This window comes from Bison bison, unplaced genomic scaffold (genome assembly GCF_000754665.1).
Source record: "Bison bison bison isolate TAMUID 2011002044 unplaced genomic scaffold, Bison_UMD1.0 scf7180017864238, whole genome shotgun sequence".
In the NCBI taxonomy this organism is placed as follows: domain Eukaryota; kingdom Metazoa; phylum Chordata; class Mammalia; order Artiodactyla; family Bovidae; genus Bison; species Bison bison.
The window spans coordinates 383591-409435 of NW_011494810.1; the positions used below are offsets into that span (position 1 = coordinate 383591).

Genomic DNA, 25845 nt, shown 5'->3' on the forward strand with positions numbered 1-25845 from the left:
AGAAAAACAAGTATTATATGTTTGTTAGTTGTTTAGTTGTGTCCAACTCTTTGTGGACCCATGAACCTGCTAGGCTCTTCTGTCCATGGAATTCTCCTGGCAAGAATACTGAGTGGGTTGCCATTCCCTTCTCCAGAAGATCTTCCTGATCCAGGGATCAAACTCAGGTATCTTGCATTGCAGGCAAATTCTTTACCATCTGAACGACCAGGGAAGTCCCGCAAATATTATATATTAATGTACATATATGAAATCTAAAAAGATGATACTGATGATCTTCCCTGTAGGGCAGCAAAGGAGACACAGATGTGAAGAACAGAGTTTTGGTAACAGTGGGGGACAAAGAGGGTGGGATGACTTGAGAGAGTAGTATTGAAACATATACATTACCATATGTAAAATAGATACGACATTAGGAATTTAGTGTATGATATAGGGAACCCAAAGCCCATGCTCTGGGACAACCTAAAGGTATGGAATGGGGAGGGATGTGGGAGGAAAGTTTAAGACAAAGGGAACATATGTGTGCCTGTTGTTGACTCATGTTGGTGTATGATAGAAACCATCACAATATTGAAAAGTAACTGTCTTCCAATTAAAAATAAAATAAAATTTAAAAGAAAATTAATGCCAACAAAACAGTATTGAGAAAACTAGACAGCAACATGCAAAAGAATTAAACTGGGCTCTCGTGCTGCATACAAAAATAAACTCAAAATTTAATAATACATAAATGGAAGGCCTGAAATCATAAAATTTCTAGAAGGAAACATTGGACTTAGTAATTTTTTTTTAAGATGTATCTCCTGAGGCCAGGTAACAAAGTTCAAAAAAAATTTTTCATATGCTTTCATCAAACTAAACCTGGAGAAGGGAAAGATTACCCACTCCAGTATTCTGACCTGGAGAATTGCATGGACTGTATAGTCCATGGGGTCATGAAGAGTTAGACACAACTGAGTGATTTTCACTTCACATCAAACTAAAAACCTTTTGCATGGTAAAAAGGAAAACCATCAAGAAGCAGAAAAGGACACTTATTGAACTGGAGATGTTAACAATGTATCTGACAAGGACTCAATATTCAAAATATACAAAAATCTCATACAATTCAACATCAAACCAAAAGAAAAAAAACAAACAATTCAATTAAAATTGAACAAAGGAACCTCATAGATATTTTTATGAATACATATTGGTGGCCAATACACAAATAAAAAGATGCTTACATCTTTAATCATCAGGTAAATGTAAACCAAAAAATGATGAGATATCACCTAACACCTGTTAGATTGTCTATTATCAAAAAGACAACAAATAACAAATAATGATAAGCATGTGGAAAAAAGGAAACCCTGTGAACCATTGAAGGGAATGTAAATTGTACAGTCACTGTTTAAAAGGGTATAGAGGCATCTCACAAAATTAAAAAAAGAACTACCATATGTTGTGTCTCAGTCATGCTAAATTTTGTGACCATAGTTCACCAGGCTCCTCTATCCATGGGATTTTCCAGGCAACAATATTGGAGTGGGTTGCAATTTCCTATCCAAGGGTATCTTCCCCATCCTCCTGGCTTCCCAGGAGGTGCTAGTGAATATGCCTACCAATGCAGGAGATGCAAGAGATGAGAATTTGATCCCTGGGTCAAGAAGATCCCCTGGAGGAGGGCATGGCAGCCCACGCCAGTATTCTTGCCTGGAAAATACCATGGACAGAGGACCCTGCAGGGCTACAGTCCATGGAGTTGCAAAGAACTGGACACGATTGAGCACACACACGTACAATTTGAAAATATATATAAACCCCCATTTGCAGCATTTTTTACTATAGACAAGCTATAGAAGCAACTTAAGTACCTATTGATAAACATCTGGATAAAGAAGATCTATATGGTGGAGTGTTATTCAACTGCAAAAAAGAAAAAAACTTTGTCATCTGTGAAAATATGGTTGGACCTAGAAGGTGTTACTCCAGGTGAAATAAATCAGACCAAAAAAAGGAAAATATACAATTTCACTTATATGTGGACTCTAAAGAACATAAATGAACAAGTGTAACAGAAACAAAGTCATAGATATAAAAAATAAATAGCTGATTGTCAGAGAGGAGGAGGTGGGATACATCTGTAAACAGATGAAGTAGATTAAGAGGTACAAACCTTCAGTTACAAAATAAGTGAGTTACATGTATGAGCTGTGAGTAATATAGTCAATAATGAAATTATATCTTTATATGGTGACAAATGATAATTAGAATTACTGTGGTGGTCATTTTGAAATGTGTAGTAATACTGTATCACTATGTGTGCACCATGAAGTAACATAGATCTTCAAAAACAAGCAAGTAGACTCATAGAAAAAGATGCCAAAAGCAGGAAATGGAGAGAGGGTAAATTGAATGAAGATAGTCAAAAGTTACAATGCTCAGTAATAAGATAAATAAATACCAGAGCTGTAATGTACAGTGTGATAAATATAATTAATTACCACTGCTCTATGTTATATATGAAAGTTGTTGAGAGTAAATCTTAAGTTCTCATCACAAATAACAAGATTCTTTTATTTATTTAATTTTGCATCTATATGGCATGATAGATATTTACTGAAAGTATTGTTGTAACCATTTAATGATACATGAGAGTCAAATCATTATGCTGTACACCTTAAATTTGTGCAGAACAGTGTCTCAATTAATCTGAAAATATTTGAGGAAAAAAAGAAGACTCTGTCATTGGCCTGAGAGTAGATTTATAGGTCAATGAAATAGAATTGCAACTGATATAAACCTGTAAATATATGTTCAACTGATTTTCTACAAAGATGGTAAGACAATTTAAATAAGCATGGGAGATATTTTTGGAGTAATAAAAGAAACCAAAAAGAAACAATCTACAAAATGAAAAATCAACCTACAGAATGAGAGAAAATATTTGCAAATTATATATTTGATAAAGGGTTAATATCCAAAATAAATAAAGAAAACATATAGTTTGATAGCCATAAGACCAATCTAATATTTTTAAAGGGCAGAATAACTGAATACCCTTTTTTATTCAAAGATGTTATATTAATGACAACAGGTACCTGAAAAGGTGATCAACATCACTGAACATCAAATATTTAATAAATGCAAAACATAAACACATTCAATATGAACTTGATAGAATGATTCCCTGAAAAGACAAGCATAACAGTAATTGGCAAAGACATGGAGAAAAAGAAAGCTGAGCACTGAAGAATTGATGCTTTTGAACTGTGGTGTTGGAGAAGACTCTTGAAAGTCCCTTGGACTGCAAGGAGATCCAACCAGTCCATCCTAAAGGAGATCTGTCCTGGGTGTTCATTGGAAGGACTGATGTTGAAGCTGAAGCGCCAATACTTTGGCCATCTGATGCGAATAGCTGACTCATTTGAAATGACCCTGATGCTGGGAAAGATTGAGGGCAGGAGGAGAAGGGGACGACAGAGGATGAGATGATTGGATGGCATCACCGACTCAATGGACATGAGTTTGGGTGAACTCTGGGAGTTGGTGGTGGACAGGGAAGCCTAGTGTGCTGTGACTCATGGGGTCGCAAAGAGTCGGACACTGTGCACTGTTGGTGAGAATGCAAATTGGTTAGAGATAGTGGAAAAATGTATGAAAGTTCCTTAAAAGTTACAAATAGAACTACCATATGATTCAGCCATTCCACTTTTGGGATATATCTAAAGGAAATGAAAACAGAATCTTGTAGAATATCTGCACCCCCAAGTTCATTTTTCATTGTAGTTCAGTTCAGTTCATTCCCTCAGTCATTGTCCAACTCTTATATGGTGTTACATTAACATATCCCATGTATTCTGACTTTATATGATGAAGACTTGATTCTTTCATACCACATGCAAACTTTGGAAAAAAATGGAATAAAAACAACAAATCTCAAGTCTGTAATAGTAAGGCTATTATTTCATTTTATTCTTCAGGTATGCATAAGTTTTCCCACTCTTTTGAAAATTAAGTGACGTATAAATGACTCATCACAATTATGAATAGCCCTGTATGTTGTGGAAGATGTATATTAGGCCTTTTCTGAATTTTGTAAAATGCAATTAATACAAAAACATCATGTCTCAATACATTTTTACTCCAGCTCATGTAACAAAAAGTACATATGATCAGCCTATAATTTGATAGCCTGAAATATAATTTAAAGGATAATTTTGAAAATTACTAAGAGACCAATGACAATCCAGAGGAGGTATTGATAGATGTTTTGAGTAATATAAGACTACCTCACAAAGTGATAATGGAAAGGTAGACTACAGATAAGAGAAAGAGAGAAGATACTGAATGTCAGTGAATGGAGAATCAGAAATGCAGAGAATGGGGATATACTAATTGTGATCACCAGACTGAAGATTATATTTTTAGCTATTGAGATGTCCAGGATAGGGATAATTTTTTTATGTATTTTATTTATTTATATTAGCTGTGCTGGGTATTCATTGCTACTGCAGGCTTTCCCTAGTTGCAGTGTGAGGGCTTCTCATTGAGGTGATATCTCTTGCTGCAGAGCACAAGCTCTAGGGCACTTGGTTTTCAGTAGTTGTGGCACATGGGCTCTGTAGCTGTGACTCCTGGGCTCCAGAGCACAGGCTCAGTAGTAGAGGTGCATGGGCTTAGTTGCTCCACAGCATGTAGGATCTTCCTAGACCAGTGATTGAACCAATGTCCACTGCATTTCAAGAATCTGCATTTCAAGGCAGATTCTTAGCCACTGGACCATTGGGGAAGCCCAGAAGATTATTAAGAAAAATTATGCATGACTTAACTTTGAAGTATTAAGACATAGAGAAAATAATTTTACCTCTACATGTGACAAGGAGAGGGAATGGAGTGGTGTCCCATCCACAGTCAGAGACTATCACTCTCTAGGCAAACTGAATGGAAGTGCTGCACTTTAAGGCAAAGCAGAGTCTAGTTTCATGAATTTTAGTTTGAGGAGTGAGGGAAAACTGATAATAAAAATATGAGGTAGACGATAAGAAGATGTGTTTGTGTGTGCATGTGTGTATTAAATGATGTTTCTTTCAGTTTTGACCATGTTGAGGCTATGATGATAGTAATATAGTGAGCTGAAATAGAGATCTAAATCTGTTCAGTTCAGTCACTCAGTCATGTCTGACACAGAACTAAATGCACTCATGTGACCAAGGACAAGCAGAACTGAGAATGGATAAGGTTATCAGAAAACGGAGAAACAGAAATATAGAGTAAGTAGAAGAAAAAGTTGAAGAATGAACTGAAAACAAAAGGGAGTAAGAGCATAAGCAGTCAATCAAATAAAGGAAAGAAGTGTAAGGATGATCTATAGATGATATCATTTACAAACATGCAAACATACAGATAATATAAGTATGTGGATATGGATAAGACCATATATCCAAGTTAATTTAAGACTGCTTCAATTTATATCCCTTATACTAGTGAAATTACTAACAGTTCTCTGCTTCCTTTCAAAAATGTCAAATTTTGGAAGATGAACTTAAAGATCCTGTGAATAAAGGAAGAGATATCCATATATAGAGAAGCATAGTGGTGGTAGGTTAAGTCACTGACTTTTGGGACCCCATGGACTCTAGCCCATCAGGCTCCTCTGTCTATGGGATTTCCCAAGCAAGAATATTGGAGTGGGTTGCCATTTCCTTCTGCAGAGGATCTTCCCAACCCAGGGATCAAACCAAGGTCTCTTGCATTGCAGGCGGATTCTTTACCAACTGAGCCACCAGAGAAGCCCCATGCTACTGCTGCTAAGTCACTTCAGTCGTGTCCGACTCTGTGCAACCCCATAGATGGAAGCCAACCAAGCTCCCCCATCCCTGGGATTCTCCAGGCAAGAACACTGGAGTGGGCTGCCATTTCCTTCTCCAGAGAAGCCGCATAGAGAAGTATAATTAAGATTATATGCATTTACACCTGTGTGAAATTTTCTAACTGTATGTAAGTATGCATTTCATATGTAACAATTAAAAATTATTCTATGTATTCATTCTAAAGTAAACATTGAATCATTCCCTTTTAACAATAGACTTGCTGTAAACACGCTTTCTGATATAAGAGCCTTCTGATTGCTCCTTTCACCTCTGTGTTTCTCATGCTATAAATCATGGGGTTTAACATTGGTGTAATAATTCCATATAACATGGAGATGAGTCTATCTCTTGCTGGGGAGTGTTGACTGGAAAAGGGACGTACATAGGTAAATATTGTCGTGCCACCAAATAAACAGACCACCAGAAGGTGGGAAGCACATGTGGAAAAGGCTTTATGCTTCCCTTCTGCTGACTGGATCTTTAGGATGGTAGATATGATGTAGAAATAAGAGATAAAGATGACCAGGAAGGCACTGCTCCCCAGGATACCTGCTTCCACCAAAATAAGCATTTCTGCCACATAGGTGGATGAGCATGAGAGAGCGACCACTGGTGGGATGTCACAGTAGTACTGGTTAACTTGGTTGGACTTGCAGAAAGAAAGGCGGAATGTGGACACTGTATGAAGGAGGGAATTGAGAAACCCTGCTACCCAAGTCCCAGCCGTCAGCTGAACACAACGAACCTTGGTAATGATGAGGGTGTAACGAAGAGGGAAACAGATGGCCACATACCTGTCATAAGCCATGACAGAGAGAAGGAAGACTTCAGTCCCCACAAGCGCCACCAGAAAATAAAGCTGCAAAGCACATCCAATGTAGGAAATGCTGTGCTTCTCAGTCAAGAGGTTCTCCAGCATCTTGGGGACAGTAACTGATGGGCATAAGATGTCTAAGAGGGACAGATTTGCCAAAAAGTAATACATGGGTGTGTGCAGTTTTTTCTCAGTTCCAATGGCCAAGAGAATAATTCCATTTCCCACCAAGGTGACCTGATAGATGATGGTAAAGACCACAAAGAGAGGGTAGCGCACCTCGGGGCGATCAGAAAGCCCTATGAGGATAAATTGAGTCACCGTGGTTTGATTGCAGATGCCCATCTCTTCAATTCACATCAGTCTTTCTGGAAGTAATGTAACAAACAAAGATGAATTACAGCAAAAAGCCAAAGAGCCAATGAGAAATTCTTGCAGAACAGATGGTGTGTGGTTGATCATGAATTATGTAAAATAATATTTTATTAGAGATTTTCATTATTATAACTACTGTTAAATACATCTCCTGTGTTCATAATTCTTGAAAGATTTATCCACAGTGGATCCTTGTCAAGAGGAATCCCTCTGAGAAAGTAAGAATGCTCTTAAAAATTTGCCTTCAGTAATACCATTGTAGATTCTTCAGGAATGCTTGAGATTTCACAATTCAGTGACACTAACATTCCGTTTCTCACATCTGCTTGGACATTTACCTTATTTTGCCTTGTATTATCTCAATGTGTATTATTTTACACACTATCTCAATACAAACAGTTTGAAGGTAGAAGCTATATATTATTCCTTGGTACTTTAATATCTGCTACCAACCTCAAATATATCATATAAAAATGTTTATCTAAATGATTTGGTGAAAAAAGAATAAATGTTTTACTTGTATAGAATTTTTATTTAAATGATTCTTAAATAAAAGAATGAGTGAGGTTTTACCTGCTCTGACAAAATGTTTATATTAGTAAGAAATAAATATGGGAACACTTTTTTAACTTCAAAGTCATAGTTGTTTAAATATCAGCGACTATGTATTTTCCAGAAACAGTATAACCTATTATGATTAAGTTAGCCTATAAAATATAAATATGACTTGGTTGACAGTGTCTGAATGTCACCCAAAAAAGAAACAAATGTATTCATTATATTCAATTTCTTTTCCTTTTAAAGTTTAAATATTTGACCATGTGTCTGAGTATTTAAAGAATTATGAAATTGAAAAGTTAAATAAGCTTGAACATACTGCTAATACTGAGTCTCCTGCATTGCAGGCAGATTCTTTACCATCTGAGCCACAGGGAAGCCCATTGGTCGTACCAACTCTTATTTAATTTTCTAATTTCATTTCTATGTATCTTAATAGTCCACATAATCATCCAGTTTATGATATTTACAAAAATTGTTTTAATTGAAAATCTATAATATCTCTGTGGATTTTGTCACTTTGCAAACTTTTTAAATATCACATGCATATATTATAGAAAAATGTGAATAGAAAATAAAATAAAAAGCCATTTTCAATGCCCCCCTTCACATTTATTGTGCCAACTGAAAACTGTTAATTGATTTCTGAAATAAAATATATTAATATAAATAGCACTATTATACACAATGATTTATTTATATGCATTAAATGAAATTAATGGATATTATTTTGGATTTCAGCCAACTTTTCCCCATGCAACATTTAAACAAAAATCTTTGAGACACTTTGGGAAATGTTTTTACTCTTTCTACAAGCAGCGCCTGAGCGACTTCACTTTCACGCAATGGGGAAGGAAATAGCAACCCACTCCAGTGTTCTTGCCTGGAGAATCCCAGGGACGGCAGAGCCTGATGGGCTGCTGTCTATGGGGTCACACAGAGTCAGACACGACTGAAGTGACTTAGCAGCAGCAGCAGCACAAGCAGCACCAGAACTATAATGCTTGGGGAAAAAAAAAAAAAAAACTTTTATCAATAATTCTCAAATCATGACATTTAGGAAATAATATTACTGTGATAATCACAAAGTATAATTTTCAATCTATAGAAGGCATTTAATGAATGAGTTAAAATGTCAAAACAAAAACATCTAATGTGTCACTTCTCAAATTCTCAAATTTTCAAGTCTATTGTGCTGTTCAATTTCAGTCTACAGTTAATATTTTAAAAATAATATAATCACTTAAATAAGTTTTTGAAGGCACTTTATAAGAAAATATTTTGAGATAGTAAATATTAATTTCTATACTAAGTACTCATTTTTCTTTATACCCACACTTACTAATTTGTTTCATTTTTTGCAAGGATTATGAAAAATAAGTCAAAATCGTCCTGACAAACACATAAGGTAGCTCTACATAAGGATACATAATCAACATACGTCTTTTAAAACATAATGAAGTGAAATGAAGTGAAGTCGCTCAGTCGTGTCTGACTCTTTGCGACTCCATGGACTGTAGCCTACCAGGCTCCTCCATTCATGAGATTTTCCAGCAAGAGTACTGGAGTGGGTTGTCATTTCTTTCTCCATTAAAACATAATCGATTTTTGCTGAACTTTGCACTTTATCATTTAAGTATGTTAAGTTAAGCTTAGGGTCTTGGCATATAGAATGTAGAATTTGTTCATTTGGGAAGGAAACTTATTCATTTTAACAATACACTCCTTTTAAATCAAACATATTTAAAGTTTAGGTGTTTGATATCTAAATAGAAAAATAAGTGAGTTTTTTAGTTTAAATAATATATTGCTGAGGATGAAGTTCTGTAATATTTTTTTATTAATCTAGGAGATTGGGTTAAAAAAGAAATTCTCATGAAGTGTGATCTGTCACCTGGTTTGTAAAGTTAATTGGTGTAAATATGTGCATATGAGTATATGAAGAGAATACAGGTTGAAATTACTTTTTTATCATAAGCAGCCAAACATAATGAGAACAGGAACTAAGATGTATGTCATAAGATTAGCCTTCTTTGGAAATTTCCCAGAAAACAAACTTTCTTATTATTTGTATATGGCTTACCCTTTTGCATATGGTGAAACCAGCTGTATCATATATGAAGCTCTTTTCTTTAGCAAGTAATCACTTCAAGGTTCAACTAAACAGAGAAAAAAAATTAGTTAATTATTCACTGGAAAATGCTAGCTCTTAAGAAAATTCGAAATTTATAAATTATTTAGCACATCAATTACAAAGAAAATATATTTATTAAAGCTATATTGCTAAATAATAAGTTCTATAGCTCATTTTTAATGCATGAAGTAATAGCCAAAATAATAAAGAAAAAAATATTCTTGTTATATATATCTCCACATGCTTTATGACATCTTTGTTCCTTATGGTTTTATGGACCCAGTTCTAGAGAATGTGCTTCCAGGTCTATGGGTCAGAAACACTGGTTAGATACAGCAGCATTTCACATATAGACAATTTGGATGCACACTTCTGTGGGTATGCACAACTTTTATGACTTCAAGTATTTATAGAGACATTCATTCTATTATATTTGAAATTTTACTCTTAATCTTACTCATATGGTATTCAGTTTTAACTAATTTCTTAAATGTATACATTTTCTCAACATCCAATTATTAACCTTAGCTTTAAAAGTCTAGGATTTAATGTAGAATTCAGAGGGCTCATTACAAACCCAAACATTCACTAAAAAGAAAGTAAAATGAACTAGCTGAAAAAAAGCTCAGTAAATATAAGCAAAGTACTCACTCCTACATAGGTGCATACTGCAATTTCCTTTATTAGTTTATATGATGCCCACTTTTTCCTTAGGGAGAAAAAACAATAATAAGGACTATAGAGAGTATATACTTCTCTTACTCATAATCTGAATTACCACAACCTAACAATGGACACCTGGAGGACACAAACAAAACCTTGGAGACCCAGGAGAAAGGAGTAGTGACCCCACAAGAGACTGAGCCAAACTTGCTTGTGAGTGTTTGGGAGTCTCTGGCAGAGGCATGGGTTGATAGTGGCATGGGGTTGATAGTGGTGGGGGCACTGACAGTAGTGGTCCTGGGAGGTGTGGCATGCTGGCATAAGTCCTTTTGAATGAGGTTACCATTACTCCTACTATAGTTAGCCCTTAGGCCAAACTATAGGGATAGAACACAGTCCCACCTGTCAAAAAAAAAAAAAAAAAGATTTATTGGATTAAAGATTTACTGGGCACAATTTACTTGCCCACCAGAGCAAGAACCAGTTTTCCCCAGTCAGTCCCTCTCATCAGGTAGCTTGCACAAGCCTCTTATCCTCATCCATCAGAGGGCAGACAGAATGAAAACCATAATCACAGAAAACTAACCAAAATGGTTACATGGATCACAGCATTGTATAAGTTAATGAAATTATGGCCCATGCCATGTATGGCCACCCATATGGAGATGGAGAGTATTGTCAAAACGTGATCTGCTGGAGAAGGAAATGGCAAACCACATTCTTGCTTTGAGAACTCCATAAACAGCATGAAAAGGTAAAAAGATATGACACTGAAAGATGAACTCCACAGGTCAGGAGGTGTCCAATATACCACTGGAGAAGAACAGAGAAATAGCTCCTGAAGGAATAAACAAGCTGAGCCAAAGCAGAAACGACTCCCAGTTCTGGAGGAGTCTGGTGGTGAAAGTAAGGTATGATGCTATAAAAAACAATATTCCATAGGAACCTGGAATGTTAGGTCCATGAACCAAGGGAAACTGGCAATGGTCAAATAGGACATGGCAAGAGTGAACACTGACATTTTAGGAATCAATAAACTAAAATGGATGGCAATGAGTTAATTTGATTCAGACGGGCATTATATCTACTACTGTGGGCAAGAATACCTTAGAAGAAATGAAGTAACCCTCATAATCAACAAGAGTCTGTAATGCAGTACTTGGGTTCAATCTCAAAAAAGACAGAACGATCTCTGTTCATTTCCAAGGCAAACCATTAAATATCATAGTAATCCAAGTCTATGCCCCAGCCACTAAAGTCGAAGAAGCTGAAGTTGAATGGTTCTATTAGAACTTACAAGACCTTCTAGAATTAAACCCCCAAAAGACGTCCTTTACATTATAAGGGACTGGAAGGCAAGAGTAGGAAGTCAAGAAATACCTTGAGTAATAGGCAAGTATGGCCTTGGGGTACAAAATGAAGCAGGGCAAACGCTAACAGAGTTTTGCCAAGAGAACACAATGGTCATTGCAAACACCCTCTTCCAAAACCACAAGAGATGACATCACCAGATGGTCAATACCAAAATCAGATGGATTATACTCTTTGTAGCCAAAGATGGAGAAGCTCTATACAGTCAGCAAAGAAAAGACTGGGAGCTGACTGTGGTTCAGATCATGAACTCATTGTTGAAAAATTAAGACTTAAATTGAAGAAAGTAGAGGAAACCACTAGACTGTTCAGTTCAGCTCAGTTCACTTGCTCAGTCGTGTCCAACTCTTTGCGACCCCATGGACTGCAGTATACCAGGCCTCCTGGTCCATCACCAACTCCTGGAGTTTACCCAAACTCATGTCCATTGATGGAGAAGGCGATGGCACCCCACTCCAGTAATCTTGGCTGGAAAATCCCAAGGACAGAGGAGCCTGGTAGGCTGCAATCCATGGGGTCGCAAAGAGTCAGACACAATTGAGCGACTTCACTTTCACTTTTCATTTTCATGCATTGGACAAGGAAATGGCAACACACTCCAGTGTTCTTACCTGGAGAATCCCAGGAATGGGGGAGCCTGGTGGGCTGCCATCTATGGGGTTGAACAGAGTAGGACACGATTGAAGCGACTTAGCAGCAGCATGTCCATTGAGTCAGTGATGCCATCCAACCATCTCATCCTCTATCATCCCCTTCTCCTCCTGCCCTCAATCTTTCTCAGAATCAGGGTCTTTTCAAATCAGTCAGCTCTTTGCATCAGGTGGCCAAAGTATTGGAGTTTCAGCTTCATCATCAGTCCTACCAATGAATATTTAGGACCGATTTCCTTTAGGATGGACTGGTTGGATTTCCATGCAGTCCAAGAGAATCTCAAGAGTCTTTCCAACATCACAGTTCAAAACCATCAATTCTTCGCACTCAGCTTTCTTCACATTCCAACCCTCACATACATACATGACCACTGGAAAAACCATAGCCTTGACTAGACGGACCTTTGTTGGCAAAGTAATGTCTCTGATTTTGAATATCCTATCTAGGTTGGTCATAAATTTCCTTCCAAGGAGTAAGTGTCTTTTAATTTCATGGCTGAAATCAGCATCTGCAGTGATTTTGGAGCCCAGAAAAATAAAGTCTGACATTGTTTCCACTGTTTCTACATCTATTTTCCATGAAGTGATGGGACCGGATGTCATAGTCTTTGTTTTCTGAATGTTGAGCTTTAAGCCAACTTTCTCACTCTCCTCTTTCACTTTCATCAAGAGGCTTTTTAGTTCTCCTTCACTTTCTGCCATAAGCATATCTGAGGTTATTGATATTTCTCTAGGCAATCTTGATTTCAGCTTGTGCTTCTTCCAGCCCCGCATTCCTCATGACGTACTCTGCGTATAAGTTAAATAAGCAGGGAGACATATACACCCTTGATGTACTCCTTTTCCCATTTGGAACCAGTCTGTTGTTCCATGTCCAGTACTAACTGTTGCTTCCTGACCTGCATACAACTTTCTCAAGAGGCAAGTCAGGTGGTCTGGTATTCCCATCTCTTGAAGAATTTTCCACAGTTTATTGTGATCCACACAGTCAAAGGCTTTGGCATAGTCACTAAAGCAGAAATAGATGTTTTTCTGGAACTCTCTTGCTTTTTCCATGATCCAGCAGAAGTTGGTGATTTGATCTCTTGTTCTGCCTTTTCTTTTTTTTTTTTTTTTAATTTTTTTAATTAATTTTATTTTATTTTTAAACTTTACATAATTGTATTAGTTTTGCCAAATATCAAAATGAATCCACCACAGGTATACATGTTCTGCCTTTTCTAACACCAGCTTGAACATCTAGAAGTTCACGGTTCACGTATTGCTGAAGCCTGGCTTGGAGAATTTTGAACATTACTTTACTAGTGTGTGAGATGAGTGCAATTGTGCAGTAGTTTGAGCATTCTTTGGCATTGCCTTTCTTTGGGATTGGAATGAAAACTGACCTTTTCCAGTCCTGTGGCCACTGCTGAGATTTCCAAAATGCTGGCATATTGAGTGCAGCACTTTCACAGCATCATCTTTCAGGATTTGAAATAGCTTAACTGGAATTCAATTACCTCCACTAGCTTTGTTCATAGTGATGCTTTCTAAGGCCCACTTGACTTCACATTCCAGGATGTCTGGCTGTAGGTGAGTGATCACACCATTGTGATTATCTGGGTCCTGAAGATCTTTTCTGTACAGTTCTTCTGTGTATTCTTGCCATCTCTTCTTAATATCTTCTGCTTCTGTTAGGTTCCTACCATTTCTGTCCTTTAATGTGCCCATCTTCACATGAAATTTCCCCTTGGTATCTCTAGTTTTCTTGAAGAGATCTCTAGTCTTTTCCATTCTATTGTTTTCCTCTATTTCTTTGCATTGATCACTGAGGAAAGCTTTCTTTTTTTTTTTAAATTTTATTTTATTTAACTTTACAATATTGTATTGGTTTTGCCATATAATTCTTATCTCTCCTTGCTATTCTTTGGAACTCTGTATCAAAGGTATATATTTTCCTTTTCTCCTTTGCTTTTTGCTTTTCTTCTTTTCACAGCTATTTGTAAGACCTCCTCGGACAGCCATTTTGCTTTTTTGCATTTCTTTTTCTTGGGGATGGTCTTGATCCCTGCCTCCTGTACAATGTCATGAATTTCCATCCATAGTTCATCACTCTATCAGGTATAGTCCCTCAAATCTATTTCTCACTTTCACTGTATAATCGTTAGGGATTTGATTTAGGTCATAGCTGAATGGTGTAGTGGTTTTCCCTACTTTCTTCAATTTAAGTCTGAATTTGCCAATAAGGAGTTCATGATCTGAGCCACAGTCAACTCCCAGTCTTGTTTTTGCTGACTGTATAGAGTTTCTCCTTCTTTGGCTGCAAAGAATATAATCAATCTGATTTCAATATTGACCATCTGGTGATGTCCATGTGTAGAGTCTTCTCTTGTGTTGTTGGAAGAGGATATCTGCTATGACCAGTGCTGTCTCTGGTGGCCTGCTGCAGGGTTGGGGGCACTGAATGTAGCAGTACATGCATGGGATCTTTTGAGGGAGGTCACCATTATCTTCATTACCTCCACCTTGGTTGGCCCCAGGTAAATAGCAGGGAGGGAACACAGCTCCACCCAACAGAAAATTGGATTAAAGATTTACTGAGCATGGCCCTGGCCATCAGATCAAGACCCAGTTTCCCCCCTCAGTCAGTCTATCCCATCAGGAAGCTTCCATAACCCTCTTTATCCTTCTCCATCAGACGGGCAGATAGTCTGAAAACCACAATCACAGGAAACTAACCTATCTAAATCACATGAACCACAGCCTTGTCTAACTCAATGAAACTACGAGCCATGTCATGTAGGGCCACCCAAGATGGACAGGTCATGGTGGAGAGTTCTGACAAAATGTGGTCCACTGGAGAAGGGAATGGCAAACCACTTCAGTATTTCTGCCTTGAGAACCCCATGAACAGTATGAAAAAACAAAAAGATAGGACACTGAAAGATGAACTCCCCAGGTAGGTAGGTGCCCAATATGCTACTGGAAATCAGTGGAGAAACAACTCCAGAAAGGATGAAGACCACTCAGGTATGACCTAAATCAAATCCTTTATGATTATACAGTGGAAGTAAAAAATATATTCAAGAGATTAGGTCTGGTAGAATTCCTGAAGAACTATGGAGGAAGTTCATAATATTGTACAGGATGCGGTGATCAAAACCATCCCCAAGAAAAGAAATGCAATAAGGCAAAATGGTTGAGAAAAGAAGAGAAGTGAAAGGCAAAGGAGAAAAGGAAAGATATACCCATCTGAATGCAGAATTCCAGAGAATAGCAAGAAGAGATAAGAAAGCCTTCTTAAGTGAACAATGTGAAGAAATAGAGGAAAACAATAGAATGGCAAAGACTAGAGATCTCTACAAGGAAATTCACGGTTCCAAAGGAACATTTCATGCAAAGATGGGAACAATATAGGACAGAAACGTTATGGACTTAACAGAAGCAGAAGATATTAAGAAGAGGTAGCAAGAATACACAGAAGAACTGTACCAAAAAGTTCTTAATGACCTGGAAAACCACAGTCTAGAGACAAACATGGTGGTGTGTGAAGTTAAGTGGACCTTAGGAAGCATTACCATAAACAAAGCTAGTGGAGGTGATGGAATTACAGCTGAGCCAAAAGATGGAATTTTAGCATCCTAAAAGAATTTGCTGTTAAAGTACCACACTCAATATGCCATCAAATTTGGAAAACACAGTGGTGGCCACAGGACACAGGACACAGGAAAAGGTCAGTTTTACATTCCAATCCCAACGAAGGGTAATGCCAAATAATGTTCAAACAATTGCACAGTTACACTTATTTCACATGCTAGCAAGATAATATTCAAAATACTTCAAATTAGGCTTAAATATTATGAGAACTTACAGATGTACAAGCTGGATTTAGAAAAGACAGAGGAACAAGAAATCAAATTGCCTATATCCATTGGATCATTGAAAATGTAAGAGAATTCCAGAAAAACATCTACTTCTATTTCATTGACCTCGCTAAGGCCTTTGACTGTGTGGATCACAATAAATTGTGGAAAATTCTTAGATGGGAATATTAGACCACTTTACCTGCCTTCTGAGAAACGTGTATGCAGGTCAAAAAACAACCATTAGAATGAGTCATGGAACAACAAACTGGTTCAAAATTGGGAAAAGAGTATGTCAAGGCTGTATATTGTCAACCTACTTATTTAACTTATATGCAGAGTATATCATGTGAAATGCTTGGCTGGATGAGGCACAAGCTGAAATCAAGCTTGTCAGGAGAAATATCAATAATCTCATATATGCAGATGACACCACTCTAATGTAGAAAGTGCACAGGAACTAAAGAGCTTCTTGATGAAGGTGAAAGACGAGAGTGAAAAAGCTGGTTTGAAACTCAACATTCAAAAAATGAAGACCATGGCATCCAGTCCCATGACTTCATGGCAAATAGATGGGGAAACAATTGAAACCGTGACAGACTTTATTTTCTTGGGCCCCAAAATCACTGTGAATGGCAACTGCAGCCATAAAACTATAAGATCCTTGCTTTTTGGAATGAAAGCTATGACAAATCTAGACAACATATTAAAAAGCATAGACATCATTTTGCTAACAAAGATCCGTATAGAAAAAGTCATGGTTTTTCCAAGAGTCATGTATGGATGTGAGAACTGGACTATAAAGAAGGCTGAGCACTTCCGAATTGATGCCTTCAAACTGTGGTGCTGGAGAAGACTCTTGAGAGTCCCTTGGACTGCAAGGAAATCAGACCAGTCAATCTTAAAGGAAATCAACCTTGAATATTCATTGGAAGGACTGACACTGAAGCTGAAGCTCCAATACTTTGGCCACATGATGTGAAAGATCAATTGATTGGAAATGATCCTGATGCCTGAAAAGATTGAGAGCAGGAGGAAAAGAGGGCAACAGAGGATGAGATGTTTGAATGGCATGATTGACTCAATGGACATGGGTTTGAGCAAACTCCAGGAGATGATAAAGGACAGGGAAGCCTAGCAAGATGAGCATGTAGGATCCTTCTGTGTTGTGGCTATTGTAAATAGCGCTGCTGTGAATATCGAGGTGCCTTGGTCTTTTAGAACTATGTTTTACTATGGATATATGCCCAGAATTGCTGAATCATATGGTCGACTGATTTTTTTTTTTTTTTTTTTAGGGAACGTCCCTACTGTTCCCCATAGTGACTGAACCAATTTACATTCTTACCAAGAGTGTAGGAGGGTTCTTTTTTCTCCACACTCTATGCAACATTTATCATTTGTATACTTTTGATGTTGGCCATTCTTACCACTATGAGGTGATACTTCATGTAGTTTTGATCTGAGTTTCTCTCAGTAGTTAGGGGTTGAGTATTTTTTTCATGTGCATTTGGCCATCTGTATGTCTTTTTGAAGAAATGCCTTTTTAGACTTTCTGACCATTTTTTGCTTGGTGTGTTTTCATATGTATGTATGAAATAACTGCATGAGATATTTGTATCTTCTGGAGATTAATTTATTGAGAGTCTCATCATTTGCAAACTTTTTCTCTCCTTCTACAGGACATTTTGTTGTTGTTGTTGTTTGCTTATGGCTTCCTTTGCTGTGAAAAAGCTTTCAAGTTCAGTTACATCTTATTTGTTTACTGTTATTCTTATTTCTATTACTCCAGGAGATGAAGCCATAAAAATATTGCCACAAATCAGATCTCAGTTCAAGATGGTGGAGTAGAAGTGCATGTACTCATCTCTTCTGCAAGAGCTCCAAAATTTCAACTAGCTGTTGAATAACCATTGACAGGAGAATGCTGCAACTCACTAAAAAAAAAAAAAGATAATCCATGTTCAAAGACAAAGAATAAACTGCAATGGGAATGTAGGAGGGGCACAAACATGATAAAATCAAATCCTGTATACACTGGGTGAGCAATGAACAAACTGGAGAACAATAATACCAAAGAAGTTTTCCCACTGTTGTGAAGATTCTGAGCCCCATATCAGCGTTCCCAGGTTGGGGATCTGGAAAAGAGACTAGGAATTCCCAGAGAATATGACTTTGAAGGTCAATGGAATTTGATTATAGGATTTCCACAGGACTGGGGGAAAGAGACTCCACTCTAGGAGAGCACAAACAAAATCTTGCATGCATCAGGACCCAAAAGAAAAGAGCAGTAACCCCAAGGAGACTAAACCAGACATACACGCTAGTGTTGGAGGGTCTCCTGTGGAGGTATGGGTCAAGAATGGCCTGCCACAGGCATGGGGGCACTGGTAGCAGCAGTCCTGGAAGCAGCCCCTTGGTATAAATCCTCTTGGTGGTCACCACTAACCCTACCATAGATCCCATAGACCCCGGAGCTGGGTAGCATCAGGTTAAACAAGCTCAACCCCACCTACCACCAGACAATTGGATTAAAGTTTTACTGAGTGTGGCCCTTACCACTGGGGCCTAAGGAAGACCTAGTTTTTCCTGCCACAGATCCCTTCCATCAGGAAGCTTGCACAAGCCCCTTAGCTTCATCCACCCGAGGGCAGACAGAAGAAGTAAAAAGAACCACAATCCCACAGCTGCTAGAATGAAAACCACTACACAGAATGTTAGTCAAAACGAAAATGTAGAAGGTCATGTTCCAGATGAAGAGACAGGATAAACCCCCAAAAAAACAACTAAATGAAGAGGAGATAGGCAATTTTCCAGAAAAAGATTTCAGAATAATGATAGAGAAGATGATCCAAGATCTCAGAAAAGAAATAGAGAAGATGCAGGAAATGCTTACCGAAGCTCTGGAAGAACAAAGGAACAAATAAATAGAGATGAACAATAAACTAGAAAAAATCAATAGCAGAATAATTGATGCAGAAGAATGGACAAGTGACCTGAAAGTCAGAATGGTGAAAATTACTGCCAATAAATAGAATAGAGGGGAAAAGGAATGAAAAAAATTCTGGCTTGGATGAAGCACAAACTGGAATCAAGATTGCTGGGAGAAATATCAACAACCTCAGTTATGCAGATGACACCCCTTATGGCAGAAAGTGAAGAGGAACCAAACAGCCTCTTGATGTAGGTGAAAGAGGAGAGTGAAAAAAACTGGCTTAAAACTCAACATTCAAAAAATGAAGATCATGGCATCTGGTCCCATCACTTCATGGTAAATAGATGGGGAAACAGTGGGAAACAGTGACAGACTTTATTTTCTTGGGCTTCAAAATCACTGCAGGTGGTGACTGCAGCCATGTACTCAAAAGATGCTTGCTCCAAGATCATAGCTTGTAGGAAAAGCTATGATCAACCTAGAAAGAAAAGAAAGAAAGAAAAATCACTCAATCATGTCCGACTCTTTGCAACCCCATGGACTATAGCCTACCAGGCTCCTCCCTCCATGGGATTTTCCAGGAAAGAGTATTGGAGTGGGTTGCCATTTCCTTCTCCAACAGCATATTAAAAAGCAGAGATGTTACTTTGCCAACAAAGGTCTGTCTAGTCAAAGCTATGGTTTTTCCAGTAGTCATGTATGAATGTGAGAGTTGGGCCATAAAGAAGGCTAAGTGCTCGAAGAACTGATGCTTTCAAACTGTGCTGTTGGAGAAGACTCTTAAGACTGAGTCCCTTGGACTGCAAGATCAAACCAGTCAATACTAAAGGAAATCAGTTCTGAATATTCATTGAAAGGACCGATGCTGAGGTTGAGGCTCCAGTACTTTGGCTGCTTGATGTGAAGAGCCAACTCACTGGAAAAGACCCTGATGTTGGGAAAGACTGAAGGAAGGAGGTGAAAGGGATGATAAGAGGACGAGATGGTTGGATGTCATTACTTATTCAATGGACATGAGTTTTAGCAAGCTCCAGGAGATGGTGAAGGTCAGGGAAACCTGGCGTGCTGCAGTCCATGGGGTTGCAAAGAGTAGGACACGACTGACTGACTAAACAACAACAAAAACGTATATCATGTCATCTGTAAATAGTGACAGTTTTACTTCTTCTTTACCAATTTGTCCTGTTTTTTTTTTTTTCTCTCTCTAATTACCATGGCTAGGACTTCCAAAACTATGTTGAATAAAAGTAAGAGTGGACCTCCTTGCTCTATTCGTTATCTGAGATTATATGCTTTCAGCCTTTCACCATTGAGTATTAAGTTAGCTGTGAGGTGCTGTCATGTTCCTTCCTGCATGTTAAGTCACTTCAGTCATGTCTGACTCTGTGCAACCCTATGGACTGTAACCTGCCAGGCTCCTCTGTCTATGGGATTCTCAAGGCAAGAATTCTGGAGTGAATTGCTATGCCTTCTTTCAGGGGATCTTCCAGATCCAGGGATTGAACCCACTTCTCCTATGTCTCCTGCACTGGCAGGCAGTTTCTTTCCTGCTAGTACCACCTGGGAAGCCTGTACCCACTTTATTATGTTGAAGTATGTTCCCTCTGTGCTTCTCAAGTGGTGCAGTGGTAAAGGTGGTAAAGTTCTTGCCAATGCAAAACTGCAGAAGACAATCACTGGCTCAGGAAGATCCTTTGGAGTAGGAAATGGAAACCCACTCCAATATTTTTGTCTGGAAAATTCTATGGAAAACGAAGCCTGGCAGACTGCAGTCCATAGGGTGCACAGAGTCAGGCACGACTGAGCAGTTGATTGTGAGCATGTTCCCTCTACACTCACTTTTTGGAGGGTTTTTATCATAAATGAATGTTGAATTTTACAAAAGCTTATTTTGCATCAGTTGAGATGATTTTTTTTATTCTTTAGTGTGTTAACATGGTGTGTCACACTTAATGATTTGTGCATTTGATCATGGTGATCTTTTTATGAGTTTAGTTTGCTAGTACTTTTTGAGTAGTTTTACATCTATATTCATTATGAGATTGGCCTGATTTTTTGTGTGTGTGTCTTTATCTGATTTTGGCATCAGGGTGATGGTGGCCTCACAGTATGAAGTTGGGAATGTTGCTTCTGCAATTTTTCAGGAGAGTTTCAGAATTATGGGTGTTAACTCTTTTCTAAACTTTTATTAGAATTCACCTGTGAAAACATCGGTCCTAGACTTGTTTGTTGAAAGTTTTAAAATCACAGTTTCAGTACTTGTAATTTGTCAGTTCATATTTTCTCTTTCTTCCTGGTTCAGTCTTAAAAGTTTCTACCTTTCTAAGAATTTCTTGTTTTGTTTTTTTTTTAGGTTATCCATTTTATTGGCATGTGGCTGTTTGCAGTAGTCTCTTATGGTCTTTTGTATTTCTGCTGTGTCAGTTGTAACTTTTCCTTCTTCATTTTTAATTTTATTTGAGTCCTTTCCCATTTTTTCTTGATCAATTTGGCTGTAGGTTTGTCAATTTTGTTTATCTTTTCAAAGAACCAGATTTTAGTTTTAGTGATCTTTTCCGTCTCTATTTCATTTATTCCTGCTCTGATCTTAATGATCTCTTTACTTCTACTACCTTTGGATTTTGTTTGTTCTTTCTTTGTTTGCTTTAGGTGTAACATTTGATTGCTTATTTGGTATTTTTCTGGTATTGCTATAAACTTCCCTCTTAGAACACATTTGATGTATCCCATAAGTTTTGGTTCATCATGTTTTCGTTTTGTCTCTAGATATTTTTTGACTTCCTCTTTGACTATATCGGTAATCCATTGGTTGTTTAATAGTATATTGCTTAGCTTTTGTGGTTTTGTGGAGTTGTTTGGTTTCTTTTTTCTTTTTGCATTTTTTTCTTATAGTTGATTTATAATCTCAATGGTTTTTGGTCAGAAAAGATACTTGATACAATTTCAACTTTTTAAATTTACTTTTAGAGAGTAGAGGGAATAAAAAAAAGATATATCCATCCCTTACTTTTATTCAAGGACTGTGATATATGTTCAAGAGAAAAGATATGCCTTCATCAAAGTATTGCCAGCCATAAATTTAAACAGTCCAATACTTCCAAGCAGGGGAGAGCATGTCATCCAGTAACTTCATCCAGTTTCAATATTTTTAAAATTCATTTATTCTTTATGGAAGGATAATTGCTTTACAGAATTTTGTTGTTTTCTGTCGAACCTCAACATGAATCAGCCATAGATATACATATATCTCCTCCCTTTTGAAACTCCCTCCCATCTCCCTCCCCATCCCACCCCTCTAGGTTGATACAGAGGCCCTGTTTGAGTTTACTGAGCCATACAGCAAATTCCCGTTGGCCATCTATTTCACATATGGTAATGTAAGTTTCCACATTTCTGTTTCCATACATCTCACCCTCCCCTCCCCTCTCCCCATGTCCATAAGTCTATTCTCTATGTCTGTTTCTCCATTGTTGCCCTATAAATAAATTCTTCAATACCATTTTTCTAGATTCTGTATATATGTGTTAGAATATGGTATTTATCTTTCTCTTTCTGACTCACTTCACTCTGTATAATAGGTTCTATGTTCATCCACCTCATTAGAACTGACTCAAATGCATTCCTTTTTATGGCTGAGTAATATTCCATTGTGTATATATACCACAACTTCTGTATCCATTCATCTGTTGATGGACATTTAGGTTGCTTCCATGTTCTAGCTACCGTAAATAGTGCTGCAGTGAATGATGGGATACATGCATCACTTTCAACTTTGGTTTCCTTTGGATATATGCCTAGGAGTAGGATTGCTGGGTCATATGGAGCTTTTATTCCTAGTTTTTTAAGAAATCTCCATACCATCTTCCATAGTGGCTGTATCAATTTACATTCCCACTGACAGTGCAAGAGTGTTCCCTTTTCTCCACACCCTCTCCAGCATTTATTGTTTGTAGACTTTTTGATGAGGCCCATTCTGACTGGTATGAGGTGATATCTCATTGTAGTTTTGCATTTCTCTAATAATGAGCGATGTTGTGCATCTTTTCAAGTGTTTGTTACCCATCTGTATGTCTTCTTTGGAGAAATGTCTGTTTAGGTCTTTCCCCCACATTTTGATTGGGTTGTTTTTCTGGTATTGAGTTATATAAGCTGCCTTTATATTTTGGAAATTAATCCTTTGTCAGTTATTTCATTTGCTATTATTTTCTCCCATTCTGAGGGTTTTCTTTACACCTTGCTTATCAATTTCAATATTTTGCAATTTTAAGATCTTGGGTATTATACAATTCATCCATTACAAAGGAATATAAAGACAAACTCTAGGGTTTTACTTCTATTCTAAGAACATTTTTTATTCACTTAATAAGAAAGAAACTCAAATTACAATTTTTTAAGTTAAATAAGCATAGAAAATTCCGGAATATTTTTTCACTTTCTTAAAAATTTTCAACAACTGTTTCCACTATTGGTCAAAGTCTGATTCATGGCAAATTGATGAGAGACCCATTTTCTTCAACAGGATAGAAATTGTTTCCAGATTTACTAACAGAGATATAACCCCAGTATCTTTGAAGAATATTGTGCTCAAGTAAGTGGTAAAATATAAATATTTGGTTATCTGATTGTAAAATGAACAATTTGTTGAATTCTTAACGTTTTATTCAATTTTAAATGATTATCTTAACAAATTCTATGCATTTTGTTGCTATATGATGAAAACTTTGTTATTTCATACCACATGTAAACTTGGAGATATAGAATAAAATGAGGAATAAGAAACAAAACAAGCCTCAAATTTATAATGGTTAAGTAGTTTATTACTTCATTTCTTATTTCAAGTATGCATGGATTATCTCACTTCTTCTAAAATTAAGTAACATATAGTTGACCCACCACAAATATTAACAGCCTTGTATGTTGTGGAAGATGTATATCAGGTCATTGCTGAATTTTAGAAAATGTAATTAATTCCAAACAATGTTATCTCAATGTGTTTTACTCTGTTTCATGTGTTCAGTTCAGCTCAGTCACTCAGCCGTGTCTGACACTTTGCAACCCCAAGAATTGCAGCACCCCAGGCCTCTCTGTCCATCACTCCATCACCAACCCATGGAGTTTACCCAAACTCATGTCCATCGAGTCGGTGATGCCATCCAGCCATCTCATCCTCTGTGGTCCCCTTCTCCTCTTGCCCCCAATCCCTCCCAGTGTGAGGGTCTTTTCCAATGAGTCAACTCTTTGCATTAGGTGGCCAAAGTATTGGAGTTTCAGCTTCAGCATCAGTCCTTCCAATGAACACCCAGAACTGACCTCCTTTAGGATGGACTGGTTGGATCTCCTTGCAGCCCAAGGGACTCTCAAGAATCTTCTCCAACACCACAGTTAAAAAGCATCAGTTCTTCGGCGCTCAGCTTTCTTCACAGTCCAACTCTCACATCCATACATGACCACTAGAAAAACCATAGCCTTGACTAGATGGACCTTTGTTGGCAAAGTAATGTCTCTGCTTTTTAATATGCTACCCAGGTTGGTCATAATTTTCTTCTAAGGAGTAAGTGAAGAAAGTAGGGAAAATCACTAGACCATTCAGGTATGACCTAAATCAAATCCCTTATGATTATACAGTGGAAGTGAGAAAGAGATTTAAGGGACTAGATCTGATAGACTGCCTGATGAACTGTGGACGGAGGTTCGTGACACTGTACAGGAGACAGGGGTCAAACCATCTCCATGGAAAAGAAATGCAAAAGGGCAAAATGGCTGTCCTAGGACGCATTAAAAATAGCTGTGAAAAGAAGCGAAAAGCAAAGGAGAAAAGGAAAGATATAACCATCTGAATGAAAAATTCCAGAGAATAGCAAGGAGAGATAAGAAAGCCTTCCTCAGCAATCAATGCAAAGAAATAGAGGAAAACACAGGATGGGAAAAACTAGAGATCTCTTCAAAAAAATAGACCTAACAAAGGACCATTTCATGCAAAGATGGGCTCATTAAAGGACAGAAATGGTATGGACCTAACAGAAGCAGAAGATATTAAGAAGAGGTGGCAGGAATACACAGAAGAACTGTACAAAAAACATCTTCAGGACTCAGATAATCACGATGGTGTGATCACTCACCTAGAGCCAGACATCCTGGAATGTGAAGTCAAGTGGGCCTTAGGAAGCAGCACTATGAACAAAGATAGTGGAGGTGATGGAATTCCAGTGGAACTATTTCAAATCCTGAAAGATGATCCTGTGAAAATGCTGCACTCAATATGCCAGCAAATGTGGAAAATTCAGCAGTGGCCACAGGACTGGAAAAGACCAGTTTTCATTCCAATCCCAAAGAAAGGCAATGGCAAAGAATGCTCAAACTACTGCACAATTGCACTCATCTCACACGCTAGTAAAGTAATGCTCAAAATTCTCCAAGCCAGGCTTCAGCAATATGTGAAGTGAAGAGTTCCACCTCATGCGAAGAGTTGACTCATTGGAAAAGACTGATGCTGGGAGGGATTGGGGGCAGGAGGAGAAGGGGACGGCAGAGGATGAGATGGCTGGATGGCATCACTGACTCAATGGACGTGAATCTGAGTGAACTCTGGGAGTTGGTGTTGGACAGGGAGGCCTGGCGTGCTGCGATTCATGGGGTCGCAAAGAG

At 37.7% G+C, this 25845-nt stretch overlaps 1 protein-coding gene across 1 annotated transcript; it reads right to left on the bottom strand.

The window, feature by feature from the left end:
- Positions 1-6063: 6063 nt before the first annotated feature.
- On the bottom strand, positions 6064-7017 carry LOC104993378 (olfactory receptor 5V1-like). Its single transcript, XM_010846618.1, has one exon. The coding sequence runs from the start codon at positions 7015-7017 to the stop codon at positions 6064-6066; it is 954 nt and encodes a 317-aa protein (XP_010844920.1).
- Positions 7018-25845: the final 18828 nt, after the last annotated feature.